This window comes from Gossypium arboreum, chromosome 5 (assembly GCF_025698485.1).
Source record: "Gossypium arboreum isolate Shixiya-1 chromosome 5, ASM2569848v2, whole genome shotgun sequence".
Lineage (NCBI taxonomy): Eukaryota > Viridiplantae > Streptophyta > Magnoliopsida > Malvales > Malvaceae > Gossypium > Gossypium arboreum.
Genome location: NC_069074.1, coordinates 24,474,731 through 24,491,863, shown reverse-complemented (window position 1 = coordinate 24,491,863; position 17,133 = coordinate 24,474,731). Strand labels below are relative to the sequence as shown.

Here is a 17,133-nt window from a genome sequence, read left to right as displayed (position 1 = left end):
AACATAATATGATATGCATGGATCTATTTTATTTCATTTTAAAAACTCATAAAATTTTACATTTTATTCAATTTAATCTCTAAAATCAAAACAAATATAACTTTCAAAATTGAACTTCGCTTTTCAATCTGATTTCAATTGTACCCTTCTACAATCCTCTAATATCAATTTCTATCAAAATCTCATGACATTTTTACAATATTTTCATTTTAATCCCTTTACTCAAAAACTAACATTTAATTTTACAATTTAGTCCTTTTTCATTTCTAAGCTTATAAACTAACATATTAGTACCAAAAACTTCAAAATTCATTAATGACCATATTTTAAAACTTTAATAGTTTCAAAAAATAAAATACCGTTTAACTAAATCGAACTACAATAATCTCAAAAACATAAAATTTACGAAAAATGGGTGAGGGTACTAAGCTTGGCCGAACTTCCTTTTGTTTAGAAATGGAGAAACGGTGGTGGAGAAGAAGGGATGATGAAATTTCTCTTTCCTTCCACCTTGTTTCTGTTACTTTTATTTTGATTACTTCTTTTTTAGTATTATTCATTATAAAATTATAATGAAACATAGGCTTCCTAATCCACTAGCCGTCCACCATCTTTCAAAAGTGGCTAATTATCACTTTGAACCCTTAATTATTTACTATTTATACCCTCTAGTAAATATAAATTATTAGTGATACTTTTATCTTTTTTATGATCTAGTCCTTATATCTCAATTAACTGTTCGATCACCAAAATTACTAGACCACAATTTCATATATTACTATAATAAACTCATAATTATTAAGTAATAATATTTACTGAACTTAATCATTGATAAACGAGATTTTAAAATCGCCGTCTCCGGTACCAATTTGAAAAACAAGTCATTACACTTTAAATACTAAATTGAGACAAATATATATATATATATATATATATATATTAAAAAACATATTTTAAGGGTTAAATCGTGAATTAAGTAAAAATATACCATATATTAAAAGTGAAAATCTTTTAGTTTAGTTTAGGGTTAAGTACACCTAAGTTATTAGAAAAATATGTATATACACTATATATTTAGAAAATATCCACTAATTTTATTTGAAAAGAATATGTTAAATTCTATCCACTAATTTTATTTGAAAAGAATATGTTAAATTCTACTATTAGTTCGTGTATTGTGTAAATTGTGAATTTAGTTTTTGTACTTTAATTTAGTTGCTTCTAATTTTTATACTTTTTGAATTTTGAAATTTCAAGCATAACTAAATGATAATGGTTAAATTAATTAAATTATGTTATTTTTAAAATTTTATGCAATAAACATATTATCACACGTATAATATCATAATAACATCTTATTTTTACGTATTACTTACAAAAAGTCAATTAAGGGATTTAATAATTGTCATTTGTGTCAATATTTAAATTTTAAATTTCAAAGATTATAGGACTGAGAGTGATCCGATTTGAGAACATAGATTAATTTTATAATTTTACACATAATACATGACTAATGGAAATTTTAACGAATGAATTTAATTGCTACCATTTGGATCAAGACTGAAATTTTAAATTTTAAAAAATAAAAAAAAATCTAAATTTGATCTAATTAAAGCACGAAAAATAAATTCACACGAAAATTTTGACTCAAAAATACATAATCTTCTTTAAAATTTATTAGAAAAATATTGTATATGTTTGGAAATTATTCACTTATTCCATTTGAAAAGAAAATACATAAACTTATTTAGAATTTATAAAATAAACATTGGAATTTTTTAGTTTTTATACTATTAATATTTAATTCTCGATTAAGTTAGTGTCACGAGTCAATAGGACACCAACTCGATTAAGGAAATTATGAAAACATCTGTCCGTAATTAAAATAAGTTATATTATTTTATTTTACTTTATCATTTTTATTTTTAATAAAACTCAATAAAGATAAGCATATAGTGGGCTTTTTTTCATAACTGTCCCAAATAATTTGATTATTTATGAAAATGACCCATGTACAAAATCTTGTATGAAAATGACCTATTTTTTACATTGCATGTTGGTGCTGACCATTTTATCGCTGGCACCACTCTCCATCATCCGCTGATGATTGTTTGGTCTATAAAAAATAAATTTTTTGTGTGCACAATGTGTCTGTCGACATCGATATGTAGTTTTTTTTCAAATACACTTAAAAATACAGGTATTTTGAGATTAAAAATAATATTTTAATAGTGCCGACATTCTCGTTGTCGACACTGGTTAAAATTAAAAAAATGATTTTTTTTTTGTGCTGATGTTCATGTTATCAGCACCATTTCAAATTTTTTAAAAAAATTGGTTTTTTATTTTTTATTTTGTGCCAAGATTCTCTTTGACAGCACCAGTGTGATTTTAGAAAAAAAAGTTTTGCGGAGACCGATGAAAAGAAGAGAGGAAAAGAGTAAGATAAGGAAAAATGAAAAGAAGAGAGGAAGAGAAGAAGGAGCAGCAACAATATATACATGAGAAATATAATAATTAATGATAACAGTAACAAAATTAATTAATTGTAAAATAAATAAGAACCCAGCATGATCAAACGAAAGGACAAATCAGAAACAAAAAGAGAGAGTAAAATATTTTTCCCGAAAAGAAAAGAAAATTGAGTTGATAAATTTTACTTTCAATTTTATGGTTTCAATGTACTTTATTTTTTAAAAAAGTTTTATATGAAAATTAAAAGTTTAAAGGAATTGAAAAGTTTGAAATGAAACTTTTATTATAAATAAATTCCATTAATTAATGCAATTAAACCATTTAAACGTTCAAAAAAAAATCATTGAAAGTTTAAAAGTTTTCATGCAATTAAACCATTTAAATGTTAAAAAGCATTAATTTGTGCAATAAAAGCTGTATATGATTTTTAATATAAAAAATCATTTAAATGGCAAAAGCTGTACATGATTTCCATGCAATAAACCATTTAAACATTAAAAAAGAATTATTGGTTTTCATGCAATTTGAACTTTTAAACTTTTCAATTGCCTTTCCGAATTATTTAATTTAATTAAAAGATTTTACATTAATTAAATAAACCGACAAAATTTTGCTTCAATATAAGGAATTGAAGAGTTTAAAAATAGTACATTAATGCATTATTGCATTAATTAAATAAACGTATATGATTTTCCGCCACAAATTTGTATTAATTAAAAAATTTGTTAATTAATTTTTATTGTAATTACCGTGCAATTTAATTAATGCACCATAATTACTGTTAATTTTAAAATGATCAATTTCTATTATCATTTTATTGCAATTACCATGTAATTTAATTGATGCGTCACAAATTTGCATTTATTAAAAGATTTTCCATTAATTAATTTTTATTGTAATTACTCATGCAATTTAACTGATGCACCATAATTAATGTTGTCATTTTATTGTAATTACCTATGCAATTTTATTGATGCACCATAATTAATGTTTTCATTTTATTGTAATTACCTATGCAATTTAATTGATGCACCGCAATTTAGTTAAAAGACTTTGTCTTCAATTCTTTAGCTTCCTCTTTTCTTTTCACCGGTCCCGGCAGCTAGAGCGCACTAGTAAAAAAAAAAATTAAAAACAACACTAGTGTTGGCAAAGAGAATGCGGACATCAAAAAAAGCAATAAATCATTTTTTTTTAAATTTGAAACGGTGTTGGTAATGTGAATTTAGACACCACAAAAGAAAGAAATAAGAAAATTTTAAAAATTTGAACAGGTGCTGGCAATGAGAATGCACACCTATTAAAATATTTTTGTTTTTTAATCACAGAATATCCAAATTTTTTAAGTATATTTGAAAAAATACATACCGATGCGGCACCAAAGTCAATCATTAGGGGATGATGGAAACATGCATTGTAGAAAACATACCATTTTCATACAAGATTTTGCATTTGGGTCATTTTAGTAAATAATTAATTTATTTGGGTTAATAATGAAAAAGCTCATATAGTGAGAATTAAACTCACACCAAATAGTAGATTAATCAAATACTAAATTTATCACTGAACCAAAGCTACATTTTTATATTTTTCATATGCTTTAATTTTAATATTCACAATTCATTATTTTCATTAGTTATATATATATATATATATATATATCTATACTAGTATTTAAGACTCGATTGAGTTGGTGTTACGAGTCATTCGAGCACCAACTTGGTTAGAGAAATTATAAAAATGTTTTTTCATATTTACAATAAGTTATATTATTCGAGGATATTTTAGTATTTTTATTTTAGTTAACTCGACACTAACTCAATATTAATTATACATTTGTGATAAACAATTGTCATGCATTTAGTATTCCTAATATAATGTATTGACGTGTTTAAATTTAATTTTACTCATGCTTGTAAAATATTTTTATATTTTAATATTGTACATATTTCATGTAATCAGTAATCTGTGTGATATAAGTAAAACATTTTTCCTTGTTGGGCCAGGGTAAATGTTGAGGCACAATGCAGTTGTGGACTCGGGCTTTGTTGACCCAAAGGGGCTGAAATACAGTCAAGCAGGCCTGAAGTCACAAAGTTCTTTTCTTTTATATGTACGATAATCACATTAGATATTAATTAAAATTGAAATGGAATCAGTTTATTAAGTTATTTCGTAATCCATAAGAGCTATTACTTTAAAGGGGCATGGAACCCCATCCACAATTATTAACTCAACTCCCATCTTTCCACACTTTTTTGATCAATATTAACACACAGAAAAAGAGGGTATAATAATTGTAGCCGTTGGTAATGCGCACCCAGTGGCCCCAATTCTTTTATGAATGAGGTTTTTAGCACATCTTCATATTGCTGCCAAAATTCTAATATCTTCAACTCAACTATCATTTTCAATTTCTAGAAGGCGTGGGGTAAAAAATTAAATATGTGGGTACCATTGATGTGTGGTTATGTTTGTTAAATAATTTAGTATTATTTTTCACAAATATTTTTGGGTCGAAAAGTTTTTTTTTAGAAAAAATTAAATTTTTTTGCTTTTGTTTTTTTGCTAAATGCAAAGCATTTTTTCCTTAAAAATATTTTGTTTAGTAATATTTTTATTTTAGAAGTGTTTTTTATCTTAAAATTATTTTTGAAGAGCAATGCTAAATTGACTCTTAGTGACTTTCGCTAAATTGAATATAATTAAAATACTTTAATTATACTCACTAATGATTAGGAAATGGTGAGAGTAATGATGGAAATAAATACACTCAATTTAATTATCTTATGATTTTCCAAATACAACATAAATAATTTAATTTTTAAAAGCTTTTTCAAGGAAATTTTTTTATACAATAATTATATTTTAATTTTAGGATATATATTACTTTTAAAATATAATTGTATGTTATTTTACTAACCTTCTTTAAATGATCTAAAATTTTATTGACCAAAAATATTTTCTCTGCTAAATTACATCGTGTTTATCATAAAAATTTTATACTAATTTAAATTAAATTATATTTAAATATTAGAGGTGGAATAACCAACAAATATGAAATTATATAAAATATTGGAAATCACTTTAAGAATCACCACTAAAAACAAATATAATAATAATACTGGAGATCGAGATCCATTTTTATTAGAAAAATTTAACCACTCTAAGCTAAATTCAAATACTCAAAAGTGTGGTAATATTAAAATTGAGAATACGACGCAAGGTGAGAAAATGTTGAAAGATCCAATATAATTGTGGCCCCCCATGTGTCCTCTTATGTCATATGTATGTAGCCAATCAAGCACCATCAAAATTTGACAAAACACAAGCCAGTCCAGTTTTGAGGCGGGAAGATCTATGCCTTACAAGATTTTGCCAATGCCAGTGGTCGCCACCTAACCTATTTTGCAACACTTCCTAACTCTTCCATGTGCCCTTGACACCTTTCTTTCACTTTTCAAAATCACTTCCTTTCTTTCCCTTCGTCTAAACTCTAATCTCTATTCTAACGAATTAAACAAAAAATTACCTTTTTTTTCCCAATTTAGTGACTTTATTAGGTAAGTGATTATAATGTCCGAATTCAGATCTAAAAAGGCAAACCAAAACAAAAAGATTCTTTTGTTTTCTATGTCGTTTCACCATCGTAGACAGCTTGGAAATGCTGTTTTGAACACCTCACCATCACACACTATCACTCGAATTCAACAAAGATTCTTCACTCTCAATTGAAAAAAAAAAAGAACAAAAAATTTCGTTCCTTTCCTTTTATCAGTTTATCACCAACAATACAAAAATTAAAACCCAAAATCAACAACTTTGAACTTAAATCAAACTAAAAAGGAGGTACATGATGATTGATTAAAGAGGGGGGAAAAAGAAGAAACCTTGGAAATTAAATTTAAGGAAAAAAAAATATTAGGAAGGGTAAAGTAACAAGAGGTGGAACACAATTAATGCTGCAACATGGTGTTACCTCCAGAAATTGTCTAGGATTTTGAAGGACCCTCCTTGGGTTTTCTGAGGAGAATCATGTGCATGGGGGAAAAAATTCCAGAATCCCCACCTCTGGTCAAATAATCAGCGGTCTTGAACAACATATCGTGAACATCAACGGTTCCTTTAGGAGCTATGCCTATGGCAGCCAGCACAATGACGAGAATGTGGTTCCTCCAGTAGGCGATTCTACCCATCTTAAGCCTAGTCCACCAGGGGAGAGACGGTGGCTTGGCCAGATCCTTCTCCTTCACAACCTCAAATCCTACCTTTTTTGCAGCCTCGGCAATATCGGAGTAGCTCCTGAGGCCAGGCAAAGCATCGCCTCTTTCGATACCTTGAATGACCTCCACGTGCTCCGGGTTATCTGCTCGGTACTTTTCAGTTGTGACCCACTCGTAAGACACGTAGAGAGATCCGGGTTTCAGTACCCGGAAGACCTCGGCGTAGACATCTTCCAGTTTCGGCGCGTGGCATGTTGCTTCGATGGAGTAGGCGCCGTCGAAGCTGTTGTCTTGAAACGGCATCTCCAGGAAGTTCCCACAAACAACTTCGCAAAGAGAATCTAGCCCGGCTTTCTTGTTGTGCATCCGGGCGCGGTTCACTTGGTAATCGTTGATCGTGATGCCCACGACTTTGGCTTGCGAGTGAGCCGCAATGGCACGCATAGGTCCGCCTACCCCGCATCCGACGTCGAGGATTCGATCTCCGGGTTTGACGTCAATGAGATCGACGGCCATCTCTTCGTGGAGACGCGTCGCGTCACGGTGAGATTTCCCCGGGATGGAAGGAGAGAAATGGAAGGATTGACCCCACCCCCATTCGTATATATCAGTGACTAGATTGTAAAAAGTGTCGACGAAGTCCGGGACTTTCTCGGCGGTTTCGATCTCCTTTGGGCGGCGGAAGAAAGACCAATACTGCTTGTAGTTGTCTCGAACCTTTTCAGCGGAAATGGAACCGCCGGAGAGATCGACAGCTCGCTTGCCCTTCTGCTCTGCGGGGCCTAAAACGCAAACGAACCAGTACAGACCGCCGGCTAAAAGAGCCCCGGTACAAAAGAGAGAAAGAGAATCCATGAGAGAGAGAGAGAGAGAGAGAGAGAGAGTTAAGTTTAGTGAGTGATGGTAGAACAACACCCACTCTTGAAATTAAAGAGAATTTTGTTCGACATGCGCGAAGCGTATATGGCGCTAATGTAGACGCGCTAAGCGCGTGGTGACAGATTTGTCCAACATAAGTCCAACTCTTAGTTGATCTAACAGAAACAAAAGAGCTAAAAAAAGACAGAAGTAGTCGGATGTACAATGTACTACTAATTGTCTCTAGAGTTACTGTTTTACCCTTGTCAACAAAAAAAAAATAATAATGAAGAAAATTACATGTTGGGCTTGGCCATCCAAAGGAAAAGTCAGTATTATACATTAATTAACTATTATTAATTTACATCTGATCTAGGTTAGATTTAGAATCTCCTATTTTCTTTATTATTAGTAGTAGTAAATACAGTTGTCAAGAACAGAATTTGCAGAGACGGGCTCCGCTTAATACGCGATCTGGGCATTCTATAAGTGCGAATATCGTAAAAAAAATCCTTGATATTTTTCTCTTATGACAATTACGTATTTATTCTATTAAATTTGTAGCTAAAAGAATCTTCATTCATTTTCAGTTATTTTAGAAAAATCTTAAAAGTTTTTACTTTTTGGGATTCCAAATTATTTAATTTGCCAATAATGGTTCCCATATAAGAATCCACTACTTCCATGGACAAATTGCCGGCTTTGCTTGTGTGCAGGTGCAGCTAATAATAATCAAATGGAAGTTTTAATTAATCTAATTGCATTCTACTGAGGCTACAAGAGAAAACGGGCAAGGCACGTGACAACAGCTAACGAGAAAAACAAGAGAAAGGGCGGGGTTAGTAAATAGTAATCTATGTTTTTAGTTGAGAAACAAAGCATCTAACAGCTAATGGAGTGTGGCCAACAAAGAAATGATGGGGGAGATATGTCCGTTATTTCTCACGTGCTTAAGCAAAAACACAGAAAAGATAAGATCCACTACCAAATTATTTCTCTATTATAAAATTTTTATTTATTTTAAATTTTAATAAATCCAATTATTATAAATAAATAATAAATTTATCAATTAATTTAATTCAAACTAATTAACCATAAAAAATTTTAAAAAAATTACACATTTCCATCTAAAACCTAGACCGTGAATCAAGGATTCAAAGTATAGAGGTAAAATTTTAAATGTTAATAATTTTGAAGATAAAAATAATTGTTCGCTTGTCATGTGTTAAATTGGAGAGCGAAAACAACAAACTTTAGTATTTTAAAATACTTTATTTATGCATTTTCATGTCACTTTAAAATACTAATTGTGCCCAGGATAATATTCATTAAGGGTATGTTTGGACATTATACAGCAGTTGAATGGATGTATAATTCTTTACATATGTTTAGTTGAAAAATTGTAATTACGTTATAATTTTACATGTTATATTTAATAATACAATTTGTAATTACACTGAAAATATTAATTATTATAAAAATTATTAGCACGATAAAAAAATTCTAAATAAGTAACAAAATTAAAATCAAATCATCACATGTATTATGTTAGTCCAAAAACTAATTGATAATATTACTAATAAACATAACCGAAAAATAAACATCATATGCAATTTTATCTATTTGTTGTAGTGCTCCATATTTGTTTGGTTATTACCTCTTTAATATTTAACATAAACTCCATTTCATCAAATGTCGGCCCTTGATTATCGTCTAAATCTAAATTTGTATCACTAAAATTATTAATATCTCTTTCTTTCATTTACTCTTTGAAGTATGGATCATTCCAAATCTACTCATACAAGATAGATGAAAAATAAATGTGACCATAAGTCGTTTGTTTTTGTGATAAATGACTTGATTATTATTTGATAATAATTGACTTTTCAAGAAGGAATGACTTTACGAATAAATGAGTTTATAATTAATAGTAAAAAAACTGGAACTTAATAATAAATCATTTGAGCCCTAGTTATATATTTATAATCGGTCCCTTCGCTAGTTCTTTAAAATCATAAATGAATTGCATGTAGAACCAAATGAACAGAAATGAATGAAAATGATGAAACTAGAGAAATGGGTAACATTCACAATTGAATGTGTTCTCTCACTAAATATAGATATAATTTGAGAATTAATAGAAAATTTTTGAATCATTATTTAATTAATTATAATTACATAAATTAAATTAAATTAATTAGTTGAATATGAAAATTAAATATATTTCATCATAGATTCATTTACGGTTAAGAAAATCATTTAATTACAAAATTAATTTAGTTAATTTGATTAATTAAATTAATCAAATAAATAATATTTATTTTGAATTAAATTATAAAAATACGAGATCAAAAGTCAATGAAGCACATATAACTGAACCCAATACATGAGATTCCCAGTACTACCCGTCACGAATATGAGGGGGCGACAACCTTAGTAATATTTACTAGGATGTGCCACCCACTCCTCTTTCAATTAGACTAGAAGAATGTTTTTTATTAAATGAATATTATATGTGTTATACTTATTCAACCATGATTCTCCTATCTCCCTATAAATAGATGATATTGGTAGAGCTATTAATACAAGTTTTTTTACAAAAGTTTCATATAATGTTATTATGCTAGAAATGAGTGTAATTTATTTTATAAGAGCAAATTCTATTTTTTGAAAATAACAATTTCTATCGGTTTCTATTAAGAGAATTATTTTCTTTACTGAAAGTAATAAATTGTGTATGGTTCTATGTTTTGTTTTTGTTGTTTGAGCCCACACTAGACACAATTTAGGATACAAGGATAGTAGAGAAGGTTGTTCGGTTGAAAATCGAGAACATTTCGGATCCGTCTCGCACAAAACACAAGTATTTTTCAAAAAAACACTTTATTACTATAAATAACACAAACCGACTCGACTTGCAAAATTTTAAATTTTCACAGTGAATGAAAATTAGTTTCTAAACTAGATTTTTCTAATAGTTATTGTTGTTAACATAAAAAATATTTTTTTAGAACAAAAAATGTCCTCTCAACCACATTTCTAAACATTGAATGTCTCAAATTAAAGAGTTCACAAGTTATCTTTGGTGTTTGTGTCTAGCTTCATTCTCTCAAATGTTCTCATACTATAACACCCTTCGCCCAACCTGATCGCTGGGTCCGAGCTACGGGATGCTACAGTTGTTACTAGAGCAACTACTAACAAATTCGTAGTACAATCATCACTTCACATTCAACAACAATACAACATTGAATATCATGAACATTTTTTCCCAGGTCTTATACGAGTATACTAATACTTTAAAGTCAACCCGAAATCGAATAACGACCTTTTTGCAACATTTTTAAAATTTTAGATCAAGTATATCATAAATAAATCATTCAAATATTCATTCATGTCATAAAAACCTAGATATTATGATAGACAATTAAATTTGAGTCTTAATTGAGCTTATGAGAGCTCTTTTAAACTTTACAAATTAGTTTTTTTTTAATTAATTTTTAAGCTTAAAATCCAGTAATTTAGTACCAAAAGCTTCAAGAAATCAAGAATGATAATTTTTTAAAACTTTAACAATTTTACAAATTAGTACCCGAGCTAGCTAAATCAAGCTCTTGAGATTTCAAAAACATAAGAATAACAAAAAAAGGACTTAGAGTCACTTACCAATCAAAGGACTAAAATTAAAAAGCTTCAAACCCTTTCTTCTTCCTTTTTTGTTTCATAAGAATGGAAATATAAACACAAAATGGCTTTTGTTTCTTTTATTTTTATTTTATATAGTTATATTAATAATTAATTAATCTTAATTAGCTTAATTAATTATAATTAATAACTTTAACTATAATTAACAAAATTGGTGGAGGCTAGTTGTCATCTATCACATTTGGCTATTTAATAATGGTCCAATTTTTAATTGGTCCTTTTGTTAATGAAAAATCCATAACGATTAACTTTTACCACTTTTAGAATTTAATCATTGCATCTTAATTAATTATCGATTGAAATAATTAAGGACCAAACTTTAATTAAATTTTATATTAACATTGTAAATATTAAATAATATTTATAGACTCGCTCATCGAAATGAGGTTTGAAAATGTTATTTTGACACAATTGAAAAACGAGTTGTTACACATACCCTACAATATCGTGCAAAAAACCTTTTGTATTTGTAAAATTAACATTTTCCATATAATATTTGGATTCACGTGTAGTTTTAATCATAAAACTTATAACAAAATAAATCATATAAACTTATATAAACTTAAATTATGTTAAGGCATAACCCTTTTATAATATGTAAATTAAGTAAAAAGTAATATAGATTTTATAATATATAACCTTTATAAAAATTTATAAAGTCTCCAATAACTTTCATAAGACTTCTTATATATAATATAATTTTTATCATAATTTTAAAAAAAATTTACGCATAAATATATTATTTTTATAATATATAACATGTACACAAATAAATTATGTACATGTTTCTTGGTCGTAACTTTTATAAATAAATTATTATAATATTTTTATAAGATGTAAATTATTTTTATAATAAACTTTTGGTCATAATTTAAAAAATAGCATTTAAGAAATATATATTTTAGTTATAACTTTATAAAATACAAAAAATTATTTTTATAATAAAATTTTAAATTTATAATGCAATAAATCTTTATTCATAACCATCTCAAACACACATACGTGTGATTATAATATAAAATTTATAATTCAAACTTGTATAAAAATATATTTTAAAAAAATCAATTTTGGGTGTAATTTCATGCATAATTATCCCGATTCTCACATTTTCCTTAAGAATTAGAAAGTATAATTAGAGTGCTTTAATTACACTTAATTCAGTGGGACTCACTAATTGCAATAATTACTTAAACATGTTATTGCTATATAATTATAAACAATTACACCAAAATCTAATTATCATGACTTTTCAAACATTGTCTAACTAAATTAAAATAAAATTACACATGAAAACTTTTAAGCCTTTTTATTTTTGTTTATTTAAAATTATAATTACATTCCATTTAAAGAATAAAATACTTGACAATTATAAATATAATCATTATCTTAATAATTACATCACAGTTAACTCTTAAACACAAAATTCAACATTTTTGTTAACGTTTATCCTTACATTTGTAGTTCCGTTTAGCACTGCACTTATTATTTTACTTCAAAATTGAATGACCAATGATTTTTTTTTTTTTACTTTACTTTACTTAAAAGCCCTTAAGACTAATTTAGATGCATGTTGTGGGTCAGCCATGTTCTCCGGCAGAAATCACATGGAAGCTTCCTTTATAAATCATATTATATTTGATAAGAGGAAGCATTTATTTATATTATTGTAAAATTGAAATAATTTTACAACAACTTCTAATTTTATACAAATCAATATTTTAATAATCTAATTATTAAATTTATTTAAATAATAATAGATACTGTTAACTCTTATTATAATTTGATTTATTTGTCAGATTTTTTTATCAATATATCTTGATTATTTATTTTCATATTTTTGAGAATAAAATCTTAATGTGATCTACTTACATTATTTAAATAGATATTGATTTTGAAGAAATTATGGTTAAGAATATTTCTTTTAATATATTTTATGACTTTTCTTTTACCCTTTCAATTTTAATGGAATATTATATAATTTGCTATGACATAAAATGTCTTACCTCAAGAATGCAGAATAATATATATATATATATATATATATATATATATATATTATACCAAATAGATAGACATATTTTCAATAGTGTAACCGGTAAAAATGATAATGTTAAATTGGAAGATTTACGTGGAAATTCCAAAAATTCCACCTTAGCTTTACGTGGGACAATATAATAGATGGACTTAGATTCGAGGAGTGATGGATGTCAAATTCATCAAATAGTAGTATAAAGAGTAGAGTTGATCTCATAAGTATTGCAATATTGATCTCATAAGTATTGCAATATCTAAAATTATCATTTGTTTTAATGATATTGTGCAAGAGATAGCTTTTATATCCACGATGTGTGTTAACTTATATAAAAAATAAAAGGGATTAAATTTGACTAAAATTAAAATAATAAAAATAATTAAAAGAATGAAATTTCAGTAAAATAATATAATGAAATAAAGATTGAATAAATTGATGAGACAATGCTCTAGCTTCAGGCATGAGTTTGACTCTAATTTTGAACTGATCATTTCTAATAGATCTTCTCCTCCAATCGATAAGTCAGTTATAGTGATCAAGAAACAATCTTAGACCACCATCCTTCCATATGTAAATTAATTACGGGAACCACCCTACAATTAACTTTTACTGAACGAAAAACCCTAAATTTAACTTTCACGAAAAATCCAAAAATTAAAACAATCCTAATGAAAATCTTAAAAGTATTATTTTTATAATTAAACCCAAAAATAAAAATATCTTCTACATTCATTGATTTTTCTTATGCCAAAAGTCTTCACACAACTCACTTTTTCAATAATTTCGATTTTTTCAAATTTGATTCCCACCTAAACAAAAATTAAGTAATATATAGTTCAAAGTTAATAATATTTCATTAAATATTTATCAAAATTAAGTACAACAAATATGTTAATTAGCCATAGTAACATATATTCTACATACATTTCAAGCAACTTTTTAGTGACCAATCTCAAATGATTCTTTTTTAAACAAAAGCCAGTGTAAGAAATTACATAGATATGGTATATCCTTTGCAAAAAAAATTGGTTATGCCTTTCGCCTTTTCAGGCTCTCTCCTTCCATGTTCATCTTTTTGTTTTTTTTTTTTAAGGTTTGCCTTTCAGTTTCGCTTTTGTTATTTCAAGCTTTATTGGTCCTAACTAGCCTTCAGAAGAGATGTGTCACCTAAAACCGTTGTCTTAAGAGGTGTCACTTTATAACCTTCCCTTTGATTGGAGGGGAGAAATTGTCATACATAACCATCTCGACCATTGTACTTTGTTAGGTCACCACTTAGGCTGAGGCGAGATTTACTCATAGAAGGGTTCACCCAATTAGAGACTCTTATACGCTTGTCACGTGGACTGTTGCTAAACCACATCAAATTCCATTTACAGACTCTTCCTATTATGTCTAATAAAACTTTTTGTAACTCTACTGTTGACTTTACAAAGTATTATCAGATTATACCTATCATATCCAAGTAGGACATTCTATCCCCTCTATATAAAGTCGAGTCCAAACACTCTACCCTTTTACCAAAATCTGTGAAAAAATAATTATAATCCTTCAAACACTCTGAAACCATCAGCTCTTAACTCTAGCATCCCATCTTACGTCAACCAAATATTTGATAAAAATCCCCCTGCTCTCCCTTTGAGTTGAATTGAAGCTTTAGTGAACCCTAAAAACAATAAATTTATATATAGCAGAATTAAGATAACAAAGGTATTAAAGTTTCAAAAGTTCATGGATTCTAGGCTAGATATAAGCATGACAATTGCCTACAGTTTGAAAGTCCAAATACAAAGGTGATTTCTTCTAAATAGTTTAGCCTTTTATTTCTTAAAATCAATCTCAAGATTATCTGAATTCTATCATGGTATCAGGAGCCAGTTAATCCTCGGTCTTATGGATATTCCGAACTCCGCTGATTTCCCCCTGTTGGCGGTAGTTGCACTGCCTTTAGTGGTGAAAAAGTTGTGAATTCCTTCCCCCGGCATGAAGTTGTGAAGCTTGATGAAGGCGCCTTCATCTAATGGCTGCAATAGGTACGTTTAATACTCAGTGGTTATGGCTTGATAGGATTTATAGATGGAACTTTGCCTTTGCCATCGCATTTTGTTCAATCACCTGACGGTTCTTTCGTTCCTAATCCATTCACACTGGTGTTCACGCAACAAGATCAATTACTTACCTCGTGGCTACTATCCACGATTAACACTTCCTATTTGTCCTCCTTCACGGACGTTTGAAAGACCTGCGACATGTGGACTACAGCGGCGAGTCTCTTCGCGACCGACACTGGTGCTAAGTAGTACTGGATTCGTCATGAGCTCTACTCGTTAAAGAAATGTACACTCTCTATCAAGAATTATGTTACTCGTATTAGTAACTTATGTGCCCCTTTGGAAGCCTCTGGCACTAGAATTCCGGTAGAGGAAAATACGTAGGTAATGCTCACAGGCTTACGGTCTGACTTTGATGCCGTTGTTTTTTCGGCGTCTTTTTCATCAGAATGGTGTCATTTCAATAACTGGTCGATACCTTGCTCGAGTGTGAAAATCGTCAGTTACGAGCGGTTCAGATCGTGGAAGGAGTTCCGTCGCAGACATCAGAGGGCTTCATCCGTGGTGGTCGCTCTCCATCCAGTGGCCGTGAGAAAGGGTTTCGGTCACGTGTTTAATGCCAGATTTGTAATAGGTTTGGGCATCTTGCTCAAAAATACTTTTATTAGTTTAATCGTGACTTTGATGGGTCAACGAAAATGGCCCGGACACCAAGTTCTGGTAATCGACCTGTTTCAACTGGTTTTCATCAGTAACCGATGTTGGGATTTACTCTTGACCCGAATACTCCTGTACCACAAGGAGATTTTGTTGATGATGATGGGTGGCCTTCTGTTCAATGGATGAGGTTCACATACCCATTCAGTCAAAATCAAAATGTACACTATCAAAATTAAGTTGCTGCTAGAATAAATGGTGACTTGTATAGTGGGCCGCATTATTTTTATCCAAATAGAAATAGGCATGCTAGAATAAATGGTGAATTTTATAGTTGGCCAAATTATCCAATTAGAAATGTTCATTTGCATAGGCTTGCTTCAATTGGGCCAAGTAGGCCTAATTTGGGTGGTACACCTAATGGGCCACCTGGAAATTTTAGTGGTGCTCGGCTAACCAATAATTGTGTTCAACTTGGTTATCTATCCGGCCATGATTACAGTGTTGGGTTATTGAACAATGACATATATGATGTGTCTGCCCCGCCTATTCCTTAGAGAACCAAATCGTGAGCCTATGTCTACACCGGTTCCAACCCATGTTTGACCTTCCTCAGATGGGCAATTTGCATGTATCTGATTACTCTGATTCTTCCGGGTCACACATTAATACCGCTCAGTTCAGGTCAAATAGTAGTGGCACTGATTTTATATACCCATACCTGTTGGTACTGCATCGTGGTATCCAGACTCAGGTGCGAGCAATCATGTCTGTCGCGATGAGTCAGTACTGCATGACTCTACCCTGTATTTAGGTACGTCTTCTCTCTTGATGGGTGACGGGACCCCTACTCCGATCTCGTCTATTGGTAATTGTGTTTTACCTACATGTTCTAAATTACTTTGGTTGTCTGATATTTTGTGTGTACCGAGGATACAGAAAAATCTGTTGTCTGTGTCGTAGTTTGTTAATAATAATGCTGTGCTTTTTTGAATTTCACCCAACATATTATGTTATTAAGGACATCAAGACCCGGGAAACACTACTGAAGGGCCATATCCGTGACGGGCTGTATCATTTTTCTCTGCCAGTCCTGTCTACTCGGTCTCTTTCACCTTCAGTTACTGCTTCC

The 17,133-nt window shown here is 29.5% G+C and overlaps 1 protein-coding gene across 1 annotated transcript; it reads right to left on the bottom strand.

The window, feature by feature from the left end:
* Window positions 1-6,181: 6,181 nt before the first annotated feature.
* On the bottom strand, window positions 6,182-7,732 carry LOC108453816 (24-methylenesterol C-methyltransferase 2). The gene has a single exon (XM_017752136.2). It carries the CDS (start codon window positions 7,551-7,553, stop codon window positions 6,468-6,470), a length of 1,086 nt encoding a protein of 361 aa, XP_017607625.2. The 5' UTR covers window positions 7,554-7,732; the 3' UTR covers window positions 6,182-6,467.
* Window positions 7,733-17,133: the final 9,401 nt, after the last annotated feature.

Bases quoted from the DNA above. Each gene is read 5' to 3' on its own strand.
- LOC108453816 (XM_017752136.2), bottom strand. From the start codon at position 7,553: ATGGATTCTCTTTCTCTCTTTTGTACCGGGGCTCTTTTAGCCGGCGGT.